The 26,415-nt window shown below is 42.5% G+C and overlaps 1 protein-coding gene across 10 annotated transcripts in view; it reads right to left on the bottom strand.

Moving 5' to 3' along the window:
- PCNT (pericentrin) overlaps positions 1-26,415 on the bottom strand; it is a 315,970-nt gene that overhangs the window by 63,233 nt on the left and 226,322 nt on the right. For 8 of the 10 annotated variants that reach the window (XR_013537759.1, XM_078378579.1, XM_072976792.2 and 5 more), the window contains 4 exons: positions 19,237-19,434; positions 10,876-11,049; positions 10,227-10,422; positions 8,630-8,852 (listed from right to left, as the gene is read on the bottom strand). Coding sequence is in view for 9 of the 10 variants with exons in the window: in XM_078378579.1 (XP_078234705.1) it covers positions 8,630-8,852; positions 10,227-10,422; positions 10,876-11,049; positions 19,237-19,434 (791 nt within the window). In the remaining variant the exon portion in view is untranslated. The remainder of the gene's footprint in view (positions 1-8,629; positions 8,853-10,226; positions 10,423-10,875; positions 11,050-19,236; positions 19,435-26,415) is intronic. The other 2 variants (XM_078378615.1, XM_072976803.2) reach the window with 1 other exon arrangement.

Raw genomic sequence — 26,415 nt, 5'->3', positions numbered from 1 at the left:
AAACCCAATGCTGCAAATACTGCATAGGAACCTGGAATGTAAGATTTATGAACCTTAGTAAGCTGGATGTGGTCAAACAGGAGATGGCAAGAATAAACATTGGCATCCTGGGCGTCAGTGAACTAAAATGGACGGGAATGGGTGAATTCAATTCAGACAATTATCATATCTACTACTGTGGGCAAGAATCCCATAGAAAAAATGGAGTAGACCTCATAGTCAATGAAAGAGTGGGAAAAGCTGTACTGGGATACAATCTGAAAAATTATAGAATTAATTCAATAAGAATCCAAGGCAGACCTTTCAACATCACAGTAATCTAAGTTTATGCACCAACCACCGATGCTGAAGAGGCTGAAATTGACCAATTCTATTCAGACTTACAGCACCTTCTAGAACTGACAACAAAGAAAAAAGAGGTTACTTACCTGTAACCATAGTTCTTTGAGTGGTCCTCTGTGAATTCACACATATGGGTATTGTCTGCGCCTGCTCTGACTCTCTCGGAAGATTCTAGAGCTAAAAGTAACAATTTTATAGTGTGATCCTCCACGAGGTACATGCTCCTCCCACTCACAATCTTCCCCAGTTCCTGAATTTTATCTGCCGGGTATGAAGGAAAGAATTAATTACGTACAGTGGGGTCTTGACTTAAGAACGGCTTGAGTTAAGAACATTTTGACTTAAGAACCGCTCTCATAGGAAAATATTGACTTGACTTAAGTACTTAGATTTGAGTTAAGAACTGAAAAAAACCACATGGGAGGCAGGGAAAGTGCAAAATTTGAACTTTCAGTTAACTGTTGGCCAGTGAAAAAGGTGCCTGTCTGCTTCCTCACTCCTCCCAGCGTTTAGAGAGTGGATTGGGAGGCAGTCTTCGGACTGCCTGGTACTTGTACTGCCTGGACTGTATTTTCCCTGCCTTCCCTGAACCTTTCTTGACCTAAGAAAAAAAGAAACAAAATATCCCCCTCTAGTGGTCGAAGGCGGAATAGCAGCTTCCAATTAGTTTCTATGGACGGAAAAGAGCAGATACGGATCAAATGGTTTTCAATGCATTCCTATGGGAAATGCAGATTTGACTTGAGAACTTTTTGACTTGAGAACCGCCTTCCAATACGGATTAAGTTCGCAAGTCAAGACCCCACTGTAATTAACCCGTGACGGATAGAGGGGAAGGATGGGCGGGTTGTGTGAATTCATAGATGACCACTCAAAGAACTATGGTTACAGGTAAGTAACCTCTTTTTCTTTTTTGTGGCCTCTGTGAATGCACACATATGGGTGACTAGCAAGCTGCACTTACTGATTGGTGGGTCGTCATGGTAAGAAGGATGACAGGACAGCTCTGCCAAATGCAGCATCTTGGTGTGCTCTGACGTCCATCCGGTAGTGTTTGACAAACGTAGACGGTGTGGACCACGTAGCGGCACGACAGATGTCAGGAACCTCGGTGCCACGTTGAAAGGCAGCAGAGGTGGACAGTGCCCTGGTGGAATGAGCTGTCAAATGTTCTGGAGGGGATTTCCCCGACAAGTTGTAAGCAAGGGAGATAGTCTGTACAATCCAGCGTGCTATGGATTGAGAGGAGGTTGGGGCCCCATTGTTTGGGCCTTGAAAGCAAAGAAAAAGTTTATTGGACTTTCTGAAAGTTTTTGTCCTTTCGACATAGAAGGCTAGGGAACGTCTGACATCGAGGTTATGGAGCATATGTTCCAGGGACGAGGAAGGAGATTTGAAGAAGCAAGGTAGTATGATGGGTTGGTTGAGGTAGAAGTCAGAGACCACCTTTGAGAGAAAGGAAATGTCAAAGTAAAGAGTCACTTTATCGGGGTGAAACTGGATAAAGGGAGGATCGACTTGGAGAGCGGCGAGCTCACTATCTTGTTTGGCTGACGTGATTGCAACAAAGAAGGCCGATTTAAGGGTCAGGAATTTGAGGTCGATGGATGCCATGGGCTCGAATGGAGGCCGCATCAAGGCATTAAGAACCAGCTGCAGTGACCACTGGGGGGGTGATACGCTGTTGGGGAGGGCGAATGTTGTTGAGCCCTTTAAGGAACTTCTTGGCAGTTGGGTGAGAAAACAACTTGGAGGAGGAAAAATCTTCCAGTTGATGGGCCATAATGGCTGACAGGTCGACCTTTAGTGTGGACTGGGAAAGGCTGAAACTGAAGAGATGCAGGAGGTAAGTGAGTAGGGTCTTCAAAGAGACAGGTATAACAGGTAAGTCATTGTCATGAGTATATTTTAGAAAGGACTTCCATTTATTTTCATATAGGAGAGTAGTGGAAGGTTTTCGGGTTCGAAGAAGAACCTGCATCACGTCGCGAGTATCCTCCAAACTGCAAGACTGAGAGAAGCGACATCGGGGTGAAGAACGAGGCCGTGGTCGAGCGAGAGGAGATCTGGGCGGAGAGGAAGGCGGAGCATGTCCGACGACATCGAGACCAGGTGAGTGAACCATGGCTGGCGGGGCCAGTATGGGGCTATTAGGATCGCGTTGGTGGACGATTACCCTCTGGATGAGAGGCAGAGGGGGAAATATGTAAAGGAGAACTTTGGACCAGTCCATCAGGAATGCGTCTCCCAGAGAGGTGCTGTCCCGTCCTTCTCTGGAGCAGAATCGGGGACATTTCTTGTTGGCATCGGATGCAAAGAGGTCTATTGAAGGTGTGCCCCATTGTCGGCACAGCTGTTGAAAAATGACATCGTTCAGAGTCCATTCGTGTGTTCTCATTGGTAGCCGACTGAGCCGGTCTGCCAAGGTGTTGTCGTCGGTGGAAATGTGGACGGCAATAGGGAAAACATGGTGGGAATAGCACCACTCCCAGAGGTTGACAGCTAGGTAGAGCAGAGAAGGGGAGTGGGTACCTCCTTGCTTGTTGACATAAAAGAGTGCAGAGGTGTTGTCTGTTGCCAACTGCACTACCTGTCCTTGGATTAGGGGAAGAAAGGCATGGAACGCTTTGATGATTGCCAAGAGTTATAGATGATTTATGTGGACTGGCAGTTCTTGTGTTGAAGGCAGTGGGTGCCCCATCCCATGAGGCTGGCGTTGGTTGTGACCTGAATGGAAGGTCTCGGGGGGGGGGAGAAAGGTCTGCCGATGAGGAGGTTGTCTGGGCAAGTCCACCAGTCGAGCTGGGAGGCTAGTTCTGGTGTCACCGGCAGTAGAGCAAATGGAGGATCTGTGATTGGATTGAATAGGGAAAGAAACCATGCCTGCAGGGACCTCATTTTGAGCCTGGCGTATTGGACGACGGCCGTCGTCGATGCCATGAGACCCAGGAGGTGTTGGGCGTGATGCGCCGAAACGGAGTGATGTGTCTGGAAAAGGCAGACAGCCTTTTGAATTTTTCTGATCCTGTCTGGAGGCAAGAAAGCTCTTGCGCGGAGGGAGTCTACCTCCATGCTTATGAACTTTGCCATTTGTTTCGGGATCAAGTACGACTTTTCGAGGTTGATCTTGAGACTGAGACTTTGAAGCGTATGGAGGGTTGTGTCTCATGCCTTTATGTCGTTGTGATACGATGTTGCCACTATCAACCAGTCGTCGATGTAGGGATAAATGTTTATTCCCTGCAGGCGGAGGAAGGCGGCTACCAGTGCCATGCACTTGGTGAAAGTCCGGGGGGCGGTAGAGAGCCCGAATGGGAGGGCACAGAATTGGAAGGCAGTGCCGTTGAAATGAAACCTGAGGAATTTTTGGTGGTCCGGATGAATGGAGACGTGGAAATAGGCATCCTGCAGGTCGATAATTATGAACCAATCTCCCTGCGAAAGCAAAGGGATAATAGAGTCCAGTGTAAGCATGTGGAATTTACGGGGAGATATGAAACGGTTGAGGTGAGTGAGGTCAAGGATGGGGCGGACGCCTCCATCTTTTTTAGGAACAGTAAAGTATTTTGAGTGGAAACCGTTGAGGGAGTCCATAGTAGGGACCGGTAAAATGGCATGTTTCTGGAGAAGTTTAATAACCTCATCCTGCAGAGCAGAGGAGTAGGGGGTGTACCCAATGAACCCCAAGGGAGGCAAATTGGAGAATTCTATGAGGTAGCCAGACGCTATGATGGATAGAACCCATTTGTCTGACATAATGGCTTGCCAACGATGGAAAAATGGGGCCAGTCTGGTACAGTTCAGTGGACAAAGAGAAATGTCAGGAAAAAGAGGCAGAGGTAGTTGTCAATATTGCTTACCCTTTCGCTGTCCTTTACAAAAGGATTGACATTGACGAGGTAGGCTTTGAGGCAGGTACGATGCCATCAGAGGTTGAGGGGCAGGTAGGGACCTGTCGGTTTGATGGGGGTGATACTGTCTGTAAGGCTGGAACCTTTGATTCTGGTGTTGCTTGGGGTGAAACTGACCTGAGCGGTAGAAGGGCCGTTGATAGGAGGTAGATGGCTGAGCAGAATAAGAGCGCGCAGTCTTGCGCTTCTTATGGAAGTCCTCCATGGTATCGTCAGTTGTAGAATTGAACAGGCCGGCGCCATCAAAGGGCAAGTCCTCGATTCTTGACTTGGAGTCATCAGAGATTTGAGCCAGGCATGGCGTCAAATAGAAATAGAGGTAACTAGAGTTTTAGAAGCGGCCTCAGCGGAGTGTCACGCCGCAATCCTCTGGTACTTAGCCAGAGAAATGGCTTGTGAATGGATGTTGATGAGATCAGATCTCATGGGTTCAGGGGTTGAGTCAATCAGAGGAAGGACTTGGTTCCAAAGATGACGCTGAAAGGTGCCCATAGTTGCCTGGTAGCTAATACTTCTGAGCAAAAAAGCTTGCAGAGTAAACTCGTTTTGCCATTGTGTCAACTTTTCTGCCGTCTTTATTGGCAAGGGTAGGTTTGGACCTGCCATGGGTTCAAGCCTGACTGGACTCGACGATGATAGAGTTAGGCACTGGATGCTTATTGAGGAATTCGGCATCGACACCGTGGGTCCTATAGAGGCCATCGGTGCGGCATAGAGCGGCATCATGGGGGGGGCCATGACATCATGGGCTTCATCTCCATCCGAGGCTAAGTCAAGGGCTTCTCTAGATGATTCCTCAAGGATGGGGGAAGGCAGAGAAGGCTGAGGGGGATCCACACGGGGAAGCCTGTCCTTTCTAAGCCTCTTAGGGGCAGGCTTAGGTTTTTACTTCAAGCTTGGATCATGCGCTCGAGACTTTTGAGAGGAGGGCGACTTGTGCTTACCAGATGATTTTGTTTTCTCAGCAGTGTCCTTAGCTAGTAGCACAGACGTAGAGTCAGAAGTAGACTGGCCCGCTGGAAGTCTATCGGCTGAGAGGGCAGGAGATCTAGCCACCTCTGAAGATGTAGTAGGAGGGTTCATGGCTGTTTGCCAAAGGTAAGACCGAAGTCTTCGGAGCCTCTGTTTAAGTGCAAGCTTGGTTAACTTCTTACAAGCAGGGCACGAATGGGTCGGATGTTCCTTGCCCAGGCAAAAAAGGCACTGGCTATGACCGAAAGAAAGTGTGATTTTATTCGCACAAGTAGTACAACATTTGAAAGGAGACGGTGAGGCCATAAGCAAAGGACTAGTGGGGGAAGGGAAGGGGGAAAGGGAAGGGAATAAAAACCGCGGGAAGCCGATTAGGCAAAGAAAAAAGACGTGGAGCAAACAAAAGCTCAAAGAGCCTAGAAAAAATAGCCAGAAGGCAAATAGCGAAGCGCTCAATCTTTCCTGAGAACCGTTCAGCTCAGCGGAAAAAAGGAACTGGGGAAGATGGTGGGTAGGAGGAGCATGTACCTCATGGAGGATCACACCATAAAATTGTTACTTTTAGCTCTAGAATCTTCCGAGAGAGTCAGCGCAGGCGCAGACAATACTAATATGTGTGCATTCACAGAGGCCACGAAAAAGAATATGTTCTTCTCATTATAGGGGACTAGAATGCTAAAGTAGGGAGTCAAGGAGATAAAAGGAACAACAAGTAAGTTTAGCCTTGGAGTTCAAAACAAAGCAGGGCAAAGTCTAATAGAGTTTTGTCAAGAGAACAAGCTGGTCATCACAATCACTCTTTTCCAACAACACAAGAGGCGACTCTACACATGGACATCACCAGATGGGCAATACCGAAATCAGATTGATTATGTTCTCAGCAGCCAAAGATGGAGAAGCTCTAGACCAGTGGTGTCCAACCTTGGCCCTCCAGATGTTCTTAGACTACAGCTCCCAGAAGCCTTCACCACCACCTCTGCTGGCCAGGATTTCTGGGAATTGAAGTCCAAGAACATCTGGAGGGCCAAGGTTGGACACCATTGCTCTAGACAGTCAGCAAAAACAAGACCTGGAGCTGATTGTGGCTCTGATCATCAGCTCCTTATGGCAAAATCCAAGCTAAAACTGAAGTAGGAAAAACCACTGGTCTACTCAGATATAATCTAAACCAAATCCCTTATGAATACACAGTGGAAGTGAAGATCACATTTAAGGAACTAGATTTGGTGGACAGAGTATCTGAAGAACTATGGATGGAGGCTCGTAACACTGTACAGGAGGCAGCAACAAAAACCATCTCAAAGGAAAGGAAATGCAAGAAAGCAAAGTGGCTGTCCAACGGGGCCTTACAAATAGCAGAGAAGAGAAGTGGAAACAAAATGCAGGGAGATAGGGAAAGTTACAGAAAATTGAATGCTGACTTCCAAAGAATAGCAAGGAAAGACAAGAGGGCCTTCTTAAATGAACAGTGCAAAAATGTAGAGGAAAATAATAGAAAGGGAAAAACCAGAGATCTGTTCAAGAAAACTGGAGATATTAAAGGAAAACTTTGTGCAAAGATATACATGATAAAGGACAAAAATGGTAGGGACCTCACAGAAGCAGAAGACATCAAGAAGAGGTGGCAAGAATACACAGAGGAATTATACCAGAAAGTTCTGGATGTCCTGGACAACCCAGATAGTGTGGTTGCTGATCTTGAGCCAGACATTCTGGAGAGTGAAGTGGGCCTTAGAAAGCATGGCTAACAACAAGACCAGTGGAGGTGATGGCATTCCAGTGGAACTATTTAAAATCTTAAAAGATGATGCTGTTAAGGTGCTACACTCAATATGCCAGCAAGTTTTGAAAACTCAACAGTGGCCAGAGGATTGGAAAAGATCAATCTGCATCCCAATCCCAAAGGGCAGTGTCAAAGAATGCTCCAACTACCATACAACTGCACTCATTTCACACTCTAGAAAGGTTATGCTCAAAATCCTCCAAGGTAGGCTTCACCAGTATGTGGACCGAGAACTCCCAGAAGTACAAGCTGGATTTCGAAGAGGCAGAGGAATAGAGACCAAATTGCTAACATGCGCTGGACTATGGAGAAAGCCAGAGACTCCCAGAAAAAGATCTACTTCTGCTTCATTGACAGTGTGGAGCACAACAAACTATGGCAAGTTCTTAAAGAAATGGGAGTGCCTGACCACCTTATCTATCTCCTGAGAAATCTATATGTGGGACAGGAAGCAACAGTTAGAACTGGATATGGAAAAACTGATCGGGAAAAGAGTTCAACAAGGCTGTATATTGTCTACCCAACTTATTTAACTTATATGCAGAATACATCATGTGAAAGGCTGGAGTGGAGGAATACCAAGCCAGAATTTAGATTGCCAGAAGAAATATCAACAACCTCCGATATGCAGATGATACCACTCTGATGGCAGAAAGTGAGGAGGAATTAAAGAACCTCTTAATGAGGGTGAAAGAGGAGAGTGCAAAAATGGGCTGAAGCTCAACATAAAAAAAAACTAAGATCATGGCCACTGGTCCCATCATCTCCTGGTAAACAGAAGAGGGAAGATCTGGAGGCAAGGACAGATTTTACTTTCTTGGGCTCCATGATCACTGCAGAGGTGACAGCAGCCATCAAATTAAAATACACCTGCTTCTCGGGAGGAAAGCGATGACAGACCTAGACAGCATCTTAAAAAGCAGAGATACCACCTTGCTGACAAAGGTCCGCATAGTCAAAGCTATGGTTTTTCCAGTAGTGATGTATGGAAGTGAGAGCTGGACCATAAAGAAGGCTGACTGCCAAAGAATTGATGCTTTTGAATTGTGGTGCTGGAGGAGACTCTTGAGAGTCCCCTGGACTGCAAGGAGAACGAACCTAACCATTCTGAAGGAAATCAACCCTGAGTGCTCACTGGAAGGACAGATCCTGAAGCTGAGGCTCCAATATTTTGGCCATCTCATGAGAAGAGAAGACTCCCTGGAAAAGACCCTGATGTTGAGAAAGTGTGAAGGCAAGAGGAGAAGGGGACGACAGAGGATGAGATGGCTGGACAGTGTCTGCGAAGCAACCAACATGAATTTGACACAACTCTGGGAGGCAGTGGAAGACAGCAGGGCCTGGTGTGCTCTGGTCCATGGGGTCACGAGGAGTCGGACACGACTTAATGACTAAACAAGAAATGCTTTCTGGGCAACTATTGCAAAGCTGAATACTGTTATAAATGAATCTGAATCCATGACAGAATAGGTGAATTTTGATTCAAAGGCATTCCTAACTTCAACTAAATTCGTACTGTACAGGGCCTTTATGCAAACTGACACCATGAAAAAGCCTCACATGAAAATGTTATCTTTGAAAATGTAGTGATTATTCAACTAAATCTTTCAAATGTACTTACCTGTATTTAACTATTTCTTTTTGGAGTTCTTGTAAGGATTTTTGCAGCTGTTCATTTGCTTGTTTGCTTTCACACAGATCTGATTTCAAGTTAAATATTGCAGCACCTTCCTGTTTGAGTAGATCATGCATTTGAGAGGCCTTCACTTGCTCAATTTTTAGAGAAGCCTGCAAGTCACTTGCAATGGATTTTTCCTGCTGAAGTTTGTATTCTAGTAATTCAACTGAAAACAAGCAAACATTTACCATAAATAAGTTATAAAATGCAATAACTTGTTGCACATTATTGCTCTTTTTGCTTTCTCAATAATCACAATTATGTTCCTTCAGATAAGTGGAAACTTAATATTAAGGCCAGGATTCTGCTGGGTGCAGTAAGGCAAGATCTCCTACTTCTCCGCGGAGCGCCAATACAACAGCACAGATCTCTATTACTGAAACTCAAATTATGTTTGTGCAAGAAGCACTGCATGAGCAATGTAAAAAAGCAGGAACCAGAGTCATTTTTATCCTATAATTATTGACCAATTAAGTGATTTTTTTTAAAAGGCTGAAAATAGAGTTTTATTTTCATCTCAGTTGTCAATGTCTATCCTCACTATCCATTCCTCTTTTCATGCTATTTGCAAACCAGGCTATAAAAAGATATAACCCCTTATTTCACTTACTGTAAAAGTGTGTTTATCCTAACTCAGTTTAGATGTTCAACTGAATGAACAAGATTCTGTGCACCTTTTCTTGTTCTTGTTCCTTTAAAAAGCAGTGGTGGCTAAACTGTAGCCCTCCAGATGGTGCTGGGCTACAACTTCCATTCCTAACCACACTCGCTATTACTTGCCAGATACAATGAAAATTATAATCCAACAACATCTAGAGTGCTATATATCAACCTTCCTGAATGGAATGCTTTTATTACTATAAGAAATAATTGCGTAAGGGAAAATTTATACAAGTACATACAGCAATGATGTATAACAGACGTGCTCTACTAACCACTCCAGTTATGGTACTTGTTTTTCAGTTGCTGTACATAAAGTGCATATGGTTCAGCATGGGACCAAAGCCTTGTTCTCCCCCGTTCTTGATAGAGGTAAAGAGAGATGTCATAATTTTGCTGTGTGATATGAGTGGGCCAGGAAAAAGCATGAATAGAGGCCTAGGGGAACAGCTGTTCATGGGCCAAGAAGTACTTTATAGCACAATTAAAAATAGTTGCCACGTCTGAAGGTATAACATATTTACTGTTAAGTGATCATAAACAAAGAGCCCGAAAAACCCACAACAGCAAAAAATGGGATCTATTATTTTGTTTTTGCCTATTCACATTTTTTGGCACTTCAAGCTGTTTTGGCCAAACCCAACCCAACCCACTTAAAAGCAGGATTTTTTTCTGCAAATATAGTTTAAGGACTTCATTAACTGCATGTACAGTATTCAGCACATCAACACAAAAGAATTTCTGATTACCCTAACAACTATCATTAGGTCTTATTGAGAATGGTTGTACTCCTGTTTTCATAATGAAGATTTTCTGGTTTTAGTCAAACAGAAATGATGAAAAGTAAAGAATGCTTCATAAACTTGTATGATATATTTACCTTGCCTTCGAAGCTGATGTTCTTGTTTATTACCATGATTCTCTGTATTAATCAGCATTTCTTGGAGTTGCTGCAGTTTTTCTTGGCTTTGAAGATACAAAAGTCGCAACTGAGCTTCAAGGTCCTTTATTTTAGTAAGCAAAACCTTCCTGTCTGAAGATAAAAGATGCTCCAGAATGATTTTTTGTTGTTGTTCCTGAAATGAAATCCGGCAAATTTAACACCTTCAAAGAAAAGCTGTAGATTCTCAAAATCAGGTTAATGTGGTTTTTTTAATTAAAAAGTCAGTTTAAATGGGGAAGACTCTCTCGAATAAATGGCAAGAAAAGCATCATTCTGCTTCCCTCATCAAGGAACATAGTTCAGGTCCTGCAACTGATATTGATCCGCCCCCCAAAAGTAGCAAGTCAGGACAATTAACCAAACTGTCTTCTAAATGAAGAATCTGGTTTTCTTAGTGTAAGACTTCAAAGTTCTGGTGCAGGATCTGCCCAGTTCATATATGATCAATGATCTTCATACAATGGAAGTAGAGTGGCAAGTGCACACAACATATATACAATCTTTTTGTTCTTCATTAGATATTTAGAATTTAATCCAAATTAAGAAAGGAGACTGTATCAGGATAAATATTTAAAAATTCCCATACTTGCTGTTCTATTATATGTTGCAGCTTCTCTACCAGCAACCCTTTATCTCCAGAACCAGGACTGTGGCTATGTGACTGCAGGAAGCTTTGGCACATATTTTGCTGCATTTCTAACACACATTGGATCACTTGAAGTAGTTCACCACTCCAGTCAAAAAAGGCAGATACATTTTCCTACAAGAAAACATTTGGTCTCAAAAGTTATAAATGGTTTAAGGTTTGGTTGTTGTTATCACTGCCTTTCTGCTACTGTTTTCATGCTTCCACTCCATTCTGCAGTATTTCATTCATACACAAACACTCCATCTTACATTATATTGATCATCAAACCAATAAAAATGGCAACATACCTCTCTACACAATACATATATACACTAGGAAGAATTTAGATCTGAAACCATAGGATGCATTCTCTAGGAAGGGCACATTTCTCAAACAGTAGCAATGCCATTTCATGATCTAACTTATTACCATGAAAAGGCATCACTGTTCTTTGCCTTCACCCATTCCTCTGGTACAAGACAGGACACAGGACACCAAGCAGCCACAGATACCCTGTTTGCTTCCACATCATCATCATTTGCTAGACATCCTCCATTGTCTTAGAGTTAAGCATTCAAAAATTTTGGAACTGTGATGTTAAGGGACAAGACACTAATAATTATGATATTGTTGCACTAGTTACTTTTCAGATCCAGTTAAAAGTGCTGGTTATGATCTATAAAGCCTTAGACAGGTTTAGTCTGGGCTATGTGAAGGATTATTTTCCCCCCAATACCAGCCCTCTCAGAGTTTAAGAGTTTCAAGGAAAGTCCTTCTTTTGGCCTGCTCACCTTCACAGGCACTGTTACATACAGCTATGACATCACCTGCCCGTCACTGCTGAAACTGTGTGTCATCTACCAATGGCGTGACGGAGGGTGGGACATAAGGGGTGGAGCTGTTGTACATAAGGGGAGTGAATGGTGTGAGGGTTTCAGATAGGGCCAGATAGGGCTTTCAGATAGGGCTTTGAGATTGGGATGGTTAGGGCTTGGAGATACTGAGAGATAAGAACTGTGCTACATTGAGAGAGTCTGTGAGAGTGGGTGTGTGATAGTTATAATATTATAGTGATTGCTTTATTATTTATATTCACGTGATTTACCATTCCTTTTGTTTGTACACAATAAACCTAAATTTTTATTTTGAAATCATACTTTGGCCTGAAGCTTCATTTGAGGGAATGGTTGATGGCAGTGGAAACAAAGAGTGATTGAGTGTGACGTAACGGCCCCTTTGTGAGGTAGAAGGAGGTTGTTACAATAAAATTGGTGGCAGCGGCGGGATACGAGTATTCCAGTAAAGCCTTGGCAAAATCGTGCCCAGAGCAAGGGTCTTCAGCTAGGGTCATCTGAAGTGGAGAGCGTGGGTCACCTTCTAGGGCTTGGCTCAAGGGGAGCAAAGCCTAGTAGAGGGGCGCTGAAGTTTCAGAGTGAAAAACTGAGACAGGGGAGCTCTGTGGAGTCCATTTTGTGTGGGGAGAGTGGCCCAAAGCAAAGGCTGTGGTGTTTGGCCAGCGTGTCCTGAGTTTAGGGAAACTCTGAGGAGACATAGCAAAGGCCAATGGCAGGAAAGCTGAGGGATCTCCGTTTGTACAGCTAAACCTAGGTCAAGGTAGCTGTGTGAATTCAAGATTGGTGCCAGAGGCAGAATAATAAAGTAAACTTTGTTTGGCAAGAGGCCCAGCTTAAGGGGCAGAAGCATAGTTACAGTTGCTAGCTGACAGTGCTGGAGAAGGCTGCAACTTTATAACACAGACCAATAGCACAGGAAAAAAGTGACTTTAAACCAAGGCTTGAAAGTTGATATAAGAGCCTTTGGTGAAATAAAATGCCCTTAACCCAAAGTAGAAACGATGAACTAAGACCATCTGAAATGGCAGCTAGTTCAGATGAAGAGGTTAGTGGGGGAGAGGAAAGATTTTCCTCAGCTCAAGAGGAAAGGTCCTCTAGAGAAGATTTATCAGACCTCAGAAAATTTGAGTTAGCACAAGCTCATGAATACAGAAAGAAACAATTAGAATTAGAGAAGGAGGAAAGAATGAAACAGCTAGAATTAGAAAAAATGGAAGAGGAAAGAATGAGACAGAGAGAACTTGAGGTAGAGAAATAGAGGATGGCTTTTGAAATCAGGAGAATGGAATTAATAAACCAGAACAATAACAATAATAGAAATTCCAACTCTGAAGAAGGGCAGTTGTCAAAAGCAGATCTAAAGAAATTCCCTACTTTCAAACAGGGAGACTGTCCGGAAGCATGTTTAACTCTTTTTGAAAGAGTGTGTGCTGATTTTTCAGTCAGAGAGTCAGACAAAATGATTATTCTGAGATCTCTAATTAGTGGAAGCCTCGCTGAGGTTTACGCCGAGATGCCTATTGAAATGATTAAAGATTATTCTGAATTTAAAAAGTTGGTGTTTGCCAGGTATGGCATCAATGCAGAACATCTGAGGCAAACGTTCAGAACACTAACCAAGAAACCTGATGAGTCTTACTCACAGTTAGGGGCCAATTTGACTGAATATTTAGATAAATGGTTGGCGCAGGAGAAAGTGGAGACAATTCAGCAATTTAAAAATATTATAGGATTGGAACAGTTTTATTCCCTTCTACATGGTGAAATTAAATATTTGGTCAAAGACAAGAAACCTCTAGATTTGAAACAGGCAGGGGAAATTGCAGATTTCATCTCACAAATCAGAAAACCTATGTATTCTGAGGGAAAGAGTATGAGAAAAACATAGGAGGACTACAATAGATATCCCAAGGGACAAGTTAAAAGCCAGCAGAAAGTGGGCGGCCATTTTGTGGGAAAGCCTTCAGAACAGGGCCAAGCCAGAAGCCAGATTTTGGAGGGAAAAGAAAAAGGGGCTGGAAAGGGTCCATGGAGTGATAGAATTTGCTTCATCTGCCATGAAAAAGGCCATATTGTGTCCCAATGTTATAAAGCAAAAGAAAATAAAGAAATTTTACCTCAGAAAATGAATTTAAACAAGACTAAATCTGTTTACTGTATTCAGAAGGGACAGATAACTCCACCAAGGGAGGAGGAGTCTGTTGTCATAGCAACGCCAACAGAGGTCTCTACAACAGATGAGTTTAATGAAGATAATATTCCTGTGGCTGAAATAAGACATTGTCTACTTATAAGAACTGATCCCCAATTATTTGAAGCAGCTGGTGATAATATAGGAATTTTAGAACACAACTATTTAGCATTAAGAGACACGTGCTCTGAGGTTACACTGTGTCACCCTGATATCATATCACAAAATCACATTATACCAAATGAAAGTATGACAATTAAAGGAATAGGGGAAGAAATAGTTGTTTTGCCTGTAGCAGAAGTGTTAGTTCGTTATAAGGGCTGGCAAGGAAATTGGCGCGTTGGAATTTCCTCGCAACTGCCTTCAGCTGTACTTATTGGGACAGACCTCTCTGAGCATGTTAAGAGAGTGTTAGGTCTTACACGGTCACAACAAGACCAAACAGAGGCAGCTGAAAAAGTTACTGACTTTCAGGAGGGAGAAAATGAAAAAATATACAAGTTGAGGCATTTTCACTTGAAATACCCCAAAGCAGTATATTTTCCCAGGAGCAGCAAGCAGATCCCACTTTAAAATGTTGTTTTGAGAAAGTGTCAAGCCTGGAATTATCCCCTGGAAGGTTCCTTATTAAGCAGGGATTACTGTATAGAGAAACACTGATGAACATTTCAAAAGGGGGACATGAAAGTCGAAGCCAGTTGGTAGTGCCTGATAAATATCGCCAAATGATTTTAGAAAGGGGACATTCTGATATATTTGCTGCACATTTAGGGATAAATAAGACCAAGCAGAGAATAACTCAAAACTTCTATTGGCCAGAAATAGGAAAATAAATTAAAAATTTCTGTCAGAGATGTGATGTGTGCCAGAGACAGGGTAATAACCGTAACAGGACTAAGGCTAAGCTGTGTCCATTACCCGTAATCTCTACACCTTTCAAATGCATTGGCGTGGACATTATAGGACTGTTGCCTAAGGTCACAAAAAGGGGAAACAGATTTATTCTCACCATTGTTGACCATGCCACAAGATACCCTGAGGCGATTCCTTTGAATAACATTGAGACCCATACAGTGGCTGATGCACTTTTAAGCTATATGAGTAGAATGGGTTTTGCTTCAGAGATTGTAACTGACTTAGGACCATCGTTTACTTCCAAACTTATGAAGAGACTATGGCAGATTTGTGGTATTAAACATTTAGAAACTTCCCCATATCATCCGCAGAATAATGGGTTAACAGAGAAATTTAATGGAACCCTTATTAGAATGATTAAAGCCTATTTAGCAGAAAACCCTAATAACTGGGACCAGAAATTGCAATTATTGCTATATGCCTACAGATCAGTCCCACAAGAAAGTACCGGGTTCAGTCCTTTTGAACTGCTATTCAGGAGAAAAGTGAAAGGACCACTTGATTTGATTAAGCAAAATTGGGAACAGATTGTAGAAGAAGATCCTCAAAATGTAGTCTCATACATAGACACATTAATGAACAACCTCAAAAGAAATTTAGAGTTGGCTGCTGAAAACCTGCAAGCCCAGAAAATTAAACAAAAAGTTTGGTATGATAAAAAGGCTAGGGAACGATAGTTTAACCCTGGAGATGAGGTGCTGATGTTGAGACCCATCAAGGGGAACAAACTACAATTGAACTGGGCAGGACCTTATAGGATCATTTCCAAAATGAGTGATCTTAATTACATTATTGAAGGAGATGAACACCTAGGCAGGAGGGTAGTTCATGTAAATGCCATCAAGCCATATTATAGAGAGGAAAAGAGAGTGCTTTTTGCAATGAAAGCAGCTAATAAAGAACATGATTTGCCATACTGGGAAGGAAGGGGTGAAATAAAGTTCAACCCAGAGGAGGTGAAGATCAGCCATGCACTCACCCTAGAACAGCAAAGGGAACTAAAGATGTTGGTTACTAACAGGTCTTCTCAAGCAAGCCTGGTTTAGCCAAGGGAGTGATGCATAGAATAGATACTGGAAATGCACCCCCGCAGGCAGTAACCCCATACAGAGTAACCGGACCTTATGTGAACAAGGTGCGCAAGGAGCTAGATGAGATGCTAAAAGAAAATATTATTGTGCCATCGTCTAGCCCTTGGTCAGCTCCAATAGTTTTGGTGGACAAACCGGATGGAAGCATTAGGTTCTGTGTGGATTACAGAAAATTAAATCTAGTAACCAAACCAGATGCTTACCCCATGCCCAGACTTGACAACCTGATTGAAACCATTGGGGGTTGTCGATACATTTCCTGTTTAGACTTGACTAAAGGGTTTTGGCAAGTGCGGATAGACCCTAGAGATCAAGAAAAGACTGCTTTTTGTAGCCCTTTCGGCTTATTTGAGTTTCGTGTCCTCAGTTTTGGCCTTAGGAATTCCCCAGCTACATTCCAAAGGCTGATGGACAAAACTCTGCAAGGGCTCAGTGCATTTACAGTTCCCTACATTGACGATATAGGGATCTTTAGCAACACCTGGCAGGATCACCTGTGTCACCTAGAGTTAGTACTGCAGCGGTTGAAAGCAGTGGGGTTAACAGTAAAAGCCAGTAAATGTCAACTAGGAAGCCCAGAAATGAAGTACTTGGGTCATATGGTAGGGGGAGGTGTAATCAAACCCCTAGAAGCAAAGGTAGAGGCAATACGTAATTGGCCTAGACCCAATACCAAGAAAAAAATTAGATCCTTTCTTGGTTTAGTGGGATACTATAGAAAATTTATCCCCAGGTTCAGTGAAATTGCAGCACCGTTGACTGAGCTGAGGAAAAGGAGTGATGACTGCATCGAATGGTCCAGTGACTGCAAGGAGGCGTTCGGGAAGCTGAAGGAGGCGTTAACCAACCACCCTGTGTTCCGTGCTCCAAACTTTGATAGAGAGTTCATCATATACACCGATGCATCCAACGCCGGGGTAGGAGCCGTCCTGTGCCAGTATGATGACAACGGAGACCAGCATCCTGTGTCCTACCTGAGCAAGAAACTTCAGAAAGGTGAGAAACACCTGTCGACCATAGAGAAAGAATGTTGGGCCATCGTGTACGCAGTCCAGAAGTTGAAGCCTTACATCTGGGGGAGACACTTCATTCTGTGTACAGACCACTCACCTCTGATGTGGTTAAAGACTATGAAGGCCCAAAACAGCAAGCTAATGAGGTGGGCTTTAATTTTACAGGACTATGACTTCGAGGTTAAGGTGGTCAAAGGGACTATGAACTGTGTTGCTGACGCCTTATCCCGAAGACCAGACGACGACAGATGAAAAAAATTAAAACAGTTATTGAAATTAATAACTGTTTTAATAAGTTATGAAAATATGTGTTTATTGGAATATTGTTCTGTATATATATATGCAATTGATTATATAAGTGTAAGTATATTTTGAATAATATAGTTATGAAAGAATGTGCCTAATATATTAATGGTAAGTGTTGAAATGTGGGGAAAATGTAATGTTTGATTTGGTTACCAGTTGTTTTGGGTGAAAAGCACCTTAGCTTTTCCCCACAAAACAACTTTTAAAGGGGGGAGATATTGTTACATACAGCTATGACATCACCTGCTCGTCACTGCTGAAGCTGTGTGTCATCTACCAATGGTGTGACGGAGGGTGGGACATAAGGGGTGGAGCTGTTGTATATAAGGGGAGTGAATGGTGTGAGGGTTTCAGATAGGGCCAGATAGGGCTTTCAGATAGGGCTTTAAGATAGGGCTTTGAGATTGGGACGGTTAGGGCTTGGAGATACTGAGAGATAAGAACTGTGCTACATTGAGAGAGTCTGTGAGAGTGGGTGTGTGATAGTTATAATATTATGGTGATTGCTTTATTATTTATATTCAAGTGATTTACCATTCCTTTTGTTTGTACACAATAAACCTAAGTTTTTATTTTGAAATCATACTTTGGGCTGAAGCTTCATTTGAGGGAATGGTTGGTGGCAGTGGAAACAAAGAGTGATTGAGTGTGACGTAATGGCTGTCATGAATTTGATTATGAAAATAGAATAGAGTTGTATTTCATAGGATTTATTTCAGAGCTGCAACGAAAAAGCTAGAAATCTGCTTGTGTCCAGGTGCTAATTAGATAGAAAAAATGTACAAGGTCAGTTCTTCTCCAGCTAAAGAAAAAAAGTCAAGAAGAGCTTTATCTTATCTAAACTCCGTCGGACAAGGACATAACTTGTTAATTTAAGAAAGATGGGAGAAGAGAGAAAGAGATGGACGGAGACACAGCCCGGACGACTGCCAGAACGCAGCATGAATTTCAGCAGAGAAAAAAAGCTACTAAAAGACTCTTATTTTTCTAATTAACCGTAAGATAAAATCCTATTTAGAAATGTAGTTAGATTGGTTGTTATTTTCGTTTTTATAGAGGAAATGTTTGTTGGTATCGGCTGGGGTAATTTGGAAATGATTATTTGTGTAAAGATTGGCTTATCTAAATGTGTTTCAAATTAATCTCTATCTTTTTAATAAAATATAAAAAGGCTGTTTGTACGTTGGCTTCTTGAATAGACCGTCAAGCTACTCTAGTTAATTGGCTACTTTAAAATTGATTTATTTAATCAGGCCACACGCATGCTACCAATTTAGGGTCCTACATATAAGATAAAGAAGAGTAAATCTTCTAGAATTACTGGAGATTGTTTATAGAAAAATCGGAGCCGACTTGGGAGAAAGGGTGAAAAGTTGCCTAGGGTAAAATTAAAGGACCCAGTTTTACCTGAGTAGGAACTAATCATCCTGGACCCTCTCTGTTCCGTGTAGAAGTAGTTTCTTAGGAAACTGCCTTTGTAACCTTTGTGAGGTAGAAGGAGGTTGTTACAGGCACATTTGGTGGGAACTCAAGGACTTGACAGAGGTCCCTTTCAGTGGCCACATCCAGGCTGTGGAAGTCACACAGATGAATAGGTTGCTTCTCTCCCACCCCCACCCCTTTGCCAGCAGTCAGAGAACTTTCTCTTCAAGTGACCTTCTAGCTATTGAGCAGGCTGAAAAGGAAGGTGTTTTAACAGGGGATGCTGAACTTTTCCTGTTTAAAACTCATTTTAGAAATAGTTTTAAATTTCATAGTCTTTCAATGTTATACACTGTAATTCATTTTTAAAATGAATTATCTGCCATAATCCCCCTCTCCGCCATTTTATAAGCTCAATTGTGAGGAAGGTGGAATGGAAATATTATAAACAAACAAACAAATACACAGCATTTGCATAGTATATATAGCAGTAGTGGTGGTAAACTAAAGTAAAATTATGTCTCTACCTTGTCTTCTTCATGTGGTACTTTGCTGAAGTAATCCTTCAGTGATTGTACTGAATCAAGCAAGATTAGCCTCTCTCTTTGCCATGCCTCTATTGAAAGAGTCTTCTGAATATTTTTCTTATCACCATCAGGAGTTTGAGATTTTTCTGACAAAACCAGTATTTTGTGACTTTCTTCATATACCATATCAAGCACATGCTGAAAGAGAACAAAAGGTTAACTATTAACTATAGATAACTCAGATTCATCATAACATTTCAAATTTGAATTGGTTCTTTTGTCTTGCAGTTTGCAAATAATGAAATAATGGCTTGGATATTAAGGACAGGTTACTTACCTATAACTGTGGTTCTTCAAGTGATATTCTGTGAATTCACATATGTGGGCGTTTATGCACCTGCACAAAGCCCATCAGAATATTCTAGAGCAATTTGAGGAGTTTTATTAACCTGGTTTATGAGAGGTGTGGTAATGATTTTTAAAGGTAAAATGTCTGGTAGATTGGAGATTTAGTGTAAAAGTGAGACAATATAACTGTTATTTGTTCCTTTCACAAACTGATAAAAGAGAAGTATGATGACCAAATGAAAAAAAAGGATGACTCTCCTGGTCAAACCTCAAACATACCTAAACTCATAAATCAAGATCCTTTAAAAATGCAATGCAGGATACGCAAACTAACTAAGAACAGATTTTAGAGCCAGAATTGAAAGTAACAATTAGACACCTTCACACAAGTAGTCAAGAAAGTGGAACAGAAATTAACAAAAGTGGAAGAAATACAAAATATTAAAGAAGAAAAAGATAAGGATCAACAATGTCATTTGACCTTAGAAATGGACAGAGCCTTATATTTTCTTAGAATACAGAATGTGGAACAAGAATCAAAAGATCTACAGAAATTGATATCAGAAGAATTAGCACACAAACAGAGATAACTCAAGAAGAACTGCGCGAATCAATAGAGAGAACAATAGAGAGAATTTAGAGAGTGGGGAATGCTTTCACAAGGAAAAATAAGCTACTGAAGGAAATCCACATAAAATTTTTAAGATCAGTGAAGAGAAAATACTGAAAGTTAACAGAGAAAAGGATCTGACAGTCGGAGGGACTAAGATTAATGTCCTGAAACAGGTGCCTTGGAGCATGCGGGGGCAAAAAGACAAGAATACTCTTTTCTTACTAAAGTATTAATAGACAGGAAAATTCTGTTAACATGGCTAACACCTGAAGGAGTTTTTCTGAACTGGGAGACAAGAAGATATAATCCGAATAACAAAATGAAGGCCAGGAATTCATGAAAGAAATGAAACATAAAGTGAAGCTGGAAGAAGATCTACAGTTTTCCAGTGAGGAATCAGAAGAGGAACAAGAATAAGTAGAATGTAAAAGACAAACACCATCAACAAGAAGAACTAGAGGCAAGGAAGCTAAGGATAAAACTGGTAGTAAAAGCCATGCAGATGTCCAAACAAATTAAATTACTATCAGTGAAAAAGGGATGAATTCACCCCAGAAAAGAAGTAAATTTTTAATAAACTTTTTAAAGCCAAAGTAGAAATTATATCTATTCAAGAGACCCATATTAAGGAAATGGACAAAAAGTTGCTAGAAAATCCAAAATTGCGTAATGTCTTTGTAGCCTCCACTCAACAAAAGAAGAAAGGGGTAGCAATGTACATAAAAAAGGAGCTAGAACCGAAATTAGTATGTGCATCAACAAATGGAAGAATATTAATAGTGGAAGTTTCTAAAGAGGGAGAAGAAATATTGCTGGTGAACATTTATGTGCCAAATGAAACGCAATTTTTAAAAATCAACAATTGAAGAACCTGCTGATACAAAGGCCAGAAAAGAAAATGTGTATTTTGGGGGATTTTAACACAATAATTGATAAACAAAAATACACTTCAATGACAGATGGAAATGGGAAGAAAAGGGCAAGAAATATGATCCCCAAGGTGTTTTTGGAAATGGCAGAAAAACTAAATTGATGTATGGAGAACCAGGTACCCTCAGATAAGAAATTATACATTTTATTCAAACAGACACAATTCATGGCCAAGCATAGGTAGCTGTTGGATCTCAGCAGAAGTGACACATCAAGTAGAAGAAACTGAATACAGTGGTGCCCTGCATAGTGACGATAATCCATTCCGGAAAAATCATCGCTATCCGGATTCGTCGCTATGCGAAATAAAAAAAAGCCCATAGGAATGCATTAAAACCCGTTTAATGCGTTCCTATGGGAAAAACTCACCGTTATGCGAACATCCTCCATACAGCCACCATTTTCGCTGCCCGGTAAGTGAGGAATGGGCGCGAAAACACAGCGGGTGGCCATTTTTTTCCGGCGGCCATTTTGGAACCACCGATCAGCTGTTTTTAAAACATCGCTATACAATAATCGGTAAGCGAAACAGCTTACCGATCATCGCAAAGCGATTTTTTACCATTGGAAACATCGCAATGCAATCGCTTTTGCAATCACAAAAACCAAATCGCTATGCGGATTCGTCGTTAAACTGAGCACTCGTTAAGTGAGGCACCACTGTACATAAGCATATCACAACCCAATAATGATGACTCTAGGACAAGTGGTAAGAAGAGGAGGTTGGAAACTAAACAGCCACTTATTGAGAGATGAGGCCTTTTTGATTAAAATTAAAAAAGAATTAGAAGTTTTCTTTCAGATTAATAAACCCCACTCGCACTCATCTTTATTTTCAGGGCACCTGGGAATGAAAAAGATTTTGCAAAGGGTTGCCCAACCTTTTTATTGACCAAACGTGGTGAAGTCAGTGAGGGATTTTGTTTCTTCTTGTGACACATGCCATAAGACTGACAAGACCAAGGCACGTGTCCAACCGACCCCTATAGTAGGTGAAGTTTTTAATTGTCTTCAAATGGATGTTTTGGGACCTTTTTGCCATCAAAATCACAGAAACATCTCGTTATAACTTTTGTCTCTATTACCAGCAAGTGGACCGAAGCCTAAGCTCTCTCCTCTATATCCACAAATGCGATTGCTAAAGTATTTTTGGAACTACATTGGTACCTCGCTTAGCGATTGCTCCGTTTTACGACGAAATCGCTTAGCGATGACTTTTTCGGAGCGTTTTTGCACTCCGTTTAGCGATGGTCCCTATGGGTGATTTTCGCTTAGTGATGTTGGGACCATGCTTCGCATAGCGATTAAATTTTGGGTCCCCGTTTCGCTTTGCGATGGTTTTAACGGCCCAGGGGTCGTGCTTCGCTTGAATGGCGTTTTAACGGTAGCTGTTTCGCAATGCAACTGCCTCCAAGGTGTTTTTCCCTGTTGCTGTTTTCTTTCAAATTTAAACAGTCAATACCCAGGATGCCTTGTGCCTTGTGCAGGGAAGGTTTAAAAACCTTAAACCTTCTCTGGCTCTCTCTCTTGGCACCCCCAGCACCAGCCCGGCCAGCGGCCACCTCAGCACCCAGTGGTGCTTCCTCCTCCTCTTCCTCTTCATCCTGCTTCAGCCACCTTGGCTCTGGAGACTGCCTGGGCTCGCCTCGCAAAACTTGCTCCTCTGTTGTGGTGGGGGTAGTTGCTGCTGCTGAATGCGCCTTTTTTTGAGGGGGCCCTCAGAGGAAGGTTGCCAGATCTCCGTGTGTGTGTGTGTTTGTGTGTGCGTGCGCGCACCGGTGGCCCCCCCGCCCCATTCTGTTTAATTTCATGGGTACCGATGGGGGCTTTTCTCCTTTGGCAAGGCGATTCTGTGAGGGTTTAAAAAAAATTATGTTGTGCCCTCCTCCCCGTCCCGGCCTCGGCGGTCGCCAGTGCTCCCTCCCTTCTCTGCTTCTTCGTCCTGCTGCTGCTGCTGCTGCTGGTGGTGGTAGTGAAGAAGGAACCGGAGGGGGTCATGGCCGGCCACAAGGGCTCACACGCTCCTCCTCTTCCTCAGAGCCCCAGCCAGCCTAAGGAAATTCCTGGGCAGCTTCCTCGGGCTCTTGCTCTGCTTGGCGGAAAATCTGATGCGGCCCAGCCTCACCCAGACTGTGCCTCTAGCGGCCCCTGGGTAAATTGAGTTTGAGACCCCTGATCAAGATAATGTTCCTGCCGCCTATCACCACCCCGGTACTCCAGCCGATGGATCAGCAGGTCATTGCCAACTTTAAGAAGAGCTACACGAAGGAGCTTTTCCAGCAGTGCTTCAAGGTGACTGAGGACACCAACCTCACCCTCCGTGAATTTTGGAAGGAGCACTTTGACACTGTTGGCTGCCTCAAGATGATTGACACGGCCTGGGATGGCATCAGCCAGAGGAACTTGAACTCTGCGTGTCGCACGCTCTGGCCAGACTGTGTGGCTACTGGTGTTTCTGCGCCTGCACCAGAGTCCACAGTGATGCAGGACATTGTGGCCTTGGGGAGGAACACGGGCCTTGAGGTCACAGAGAACATTTCTGAACTGGTGGAGGGCCACAACCAGGAACTGTCCACCCAGGAGCTGGTCGAAATGCAGGCCGAGGCTATGGAGGAGCAGAAAGAAGAGCCAGAGGAGGAACAGCTGTCCACCAGGGACCTGAAAATGCTCTTGCACCAGTGGCAGAACGTGCAGACTTTAATACAGTGGCACCACCCGGACAAGGCTCTGGCACATAACCTTGTGCACACTTTTGATGAGAGGCTCGTGACCCCTTTCAGAAGGATGCTCAAAAGGTGGCAGAAGCAGCTAACTATGGAGAGGTTCCTCACGAAGAGGCCAAGACAGGAAGAGGAACCTGCTCCTTCCACCAGTGGTGCCCAGTTGCCTTCTTCCTCCCCCTCGTCCTTCTAGAAGACTGCTGCTTGCTGTGATGTGGGGACAGTTCTGTGTGCCTCCTGGTTCCTGAATTGAACACTGGTCCTGGTGGTTTAGAGACTTCAGCCTCACATGTTCAGTTTTTAAATGTTAAATGTAAATGTTTCTGTACTGTTGGTTTCTCTATGTTTATGCAGTTCCTGAAACATTTCTGTATGTTTCTGTAGGTTTATGCACTTTATGAAGAGTTTCTGTATGTTGATGCACTTTCTAAAGAGTTTTGTACGATCCAATGTTCCTGCCTCATGTTTGCTGTTTTCAAAATGTTTTTCTATGTTATTTATAAAGTTAAAGTTTATAAACTTAAAGTTCCTGCCTCGTGTCTGCTGTTTTTTAAATGTTTTTTTGTTATTTATGAAGTTAAAGTTTACTGTTTAAAATGTTTGAAATCATAAAGTGCACTTAATAAACCCTTTGTTAACCAAATTTGATATTGTTCTGACTCTTTTTAAATTTGTTGTTATATTCCCCCCCCCCATTGAGATGCACTGAATAGGTTTCAATGCATTTCAATTGGGGAACCGCGTTTCGCTTAGCGATGAAATCACTTAGCAGCGATTTTTCGGAATGAATTAACATCGCTAAGCGAGGCACCACTTTATGTGCAAGGATTGGAATTCCATCTGTGTTGATTTGTGACAGGGCTGGTGCATTTAGAAGTGAATTGATGAGGAGGGTTTGTGAACTGTCTGGTACTGCCTTAAACTTCAGTGTTACTTACCATCCTCAGTCTCATGGGTTGGTAGAGCACACACAACAGATATTGCTGAAAATTATTAAAGCTTATGTCCAGGACTTTGGGAAGGACTGGGAAGATGCCCTCCCCTATATATTATGTGTGATGATATGTGTTTTTATGTGTAAGCCTGTCTCAATAGAATCCATTTTAATTTAGGATTTCTGTGTAGTTCCTGAGATGAGCCACCGTGGCTATCTCTTATCTAGTTACTAAGGAGAAACATTCCTGGTAGCCAAAGCATTTCTGTAGCTCTCGTGGGAATATGGGGCGTGACCTGTCCAGAAGTTTCTTGCCCTTGGGAACTCTGGGAAGAAGAAGCGATGGAGAGAAAAAGTGGAGTGTGTTCCATCATGGATTACAAGTAATTTTCCTCTGCCATGGACTGAGAGGAAACACCTGGATTGCATCTACATCAGCTTGTGAACCCAGGACACGTGAGATGGACTATGTTACCCTTTATATTAGTTAGCATAGTTTCATTTCTTTATTTTTCTAGCTGGAGTGGGGGAGGAAGTATCTGTGCCTTGTATTGAAAATGTACCAACTAAACATTTTGGTTTCTTTACTTTAACAACTTTTATTAATAAAACAGTAATGATTGATTTCTATCTAGAAGCATTGTTTCTTGTTCAGACTAGCTGAGGAATATTAATTGGCCTTATATGTTCGCTACCAAAGATCTCTAGAGCCCAGATTAATCTGAGTACATCTCATGGTTATGTCTGTGTTGGCTATTTAGCTTACTAAAGGAGTGTGGCTTTTGGAGAAGAAGGATTAGGCAAGACCCGGCTGAGATCCCCTGGGCTCTACTCAGCAGTACTGTGGTTTGTCTGTCTTTCGTATCCATCCCATTCTCCGGAACCCCCCCCCGAAAGTCTCCTTGGAGATATGGGCGGTGTTACAGAAGTGCCCTGCACGAAGGATTAGGTAGGATCAGTCCTAGTGAGGTGGTGTATGGGAAAAATTTGCATGGACCTTTGGACTTACTGAGGGCTGACTGGGAAGGCATTATCCAATCCAGTTCAGTACCTCTTGTGTACAATTTGCAGATAAGACTGAAAGCTATTCAAGAAACAGCTAAAGAAAATATACAGCAGGTACAGGAAACACAATTTTTATCACAACATTAAATCTAGCCACAGAGAGTTCCAGGTGAGAGACTCTGTTCTTGTCTTGAACCCTCTCAAACCCTATAAATTGGACTTTTCACGGCAAGGCCCTGGGAAGGTTTTGCCAACATGTTGGAACTTGTTCAAATGCCTGGTTCTGGGGAAAAACTTACCATCTATCATGTTAACAGCCTGAAACCATATCAGGATAGAACATCTGTCATATTGAGATGTCAAGTGGCTTGTGTTAGGCCAGAGGAAGAGCTTATAGACATTCTGTCTGGGAGCTGGCAGGATAACTTTGTTCATTCAGGTTTTCTCAAATTCTGGAATATTATCAAAGTGTGTTTTCTGACAAACTGGTACTACTGATTCAGTCACTCATGCCATAGATACTGGTGGCAATCCACCTGGGCATTCAAGTCCTTACAGAGCTATAGGATCTCATGCTGTGCAAATTGAGACGGAGATTCAGGAGATGATAGACTTGGGAGTTATTGAAC

This window comes from Pogona vitticeps, chromosome 1 (genome assembly GCF_051106095.1).
Source record: "Pogona vitticeps strain Pit_001003342236 chromosome 1, PviZW2.1, whole genome shotgun sequence".
NCBI lineage: Eukaryota > Metazoa > Chordata > Lepidosauria > Squamata > Agamidae > Pogona > Pogona vitticeps.
Note: the sequence above shows the minus strand (reverse complement) of the source record. Positions and strands in the feature narration are given on the sequence as shown.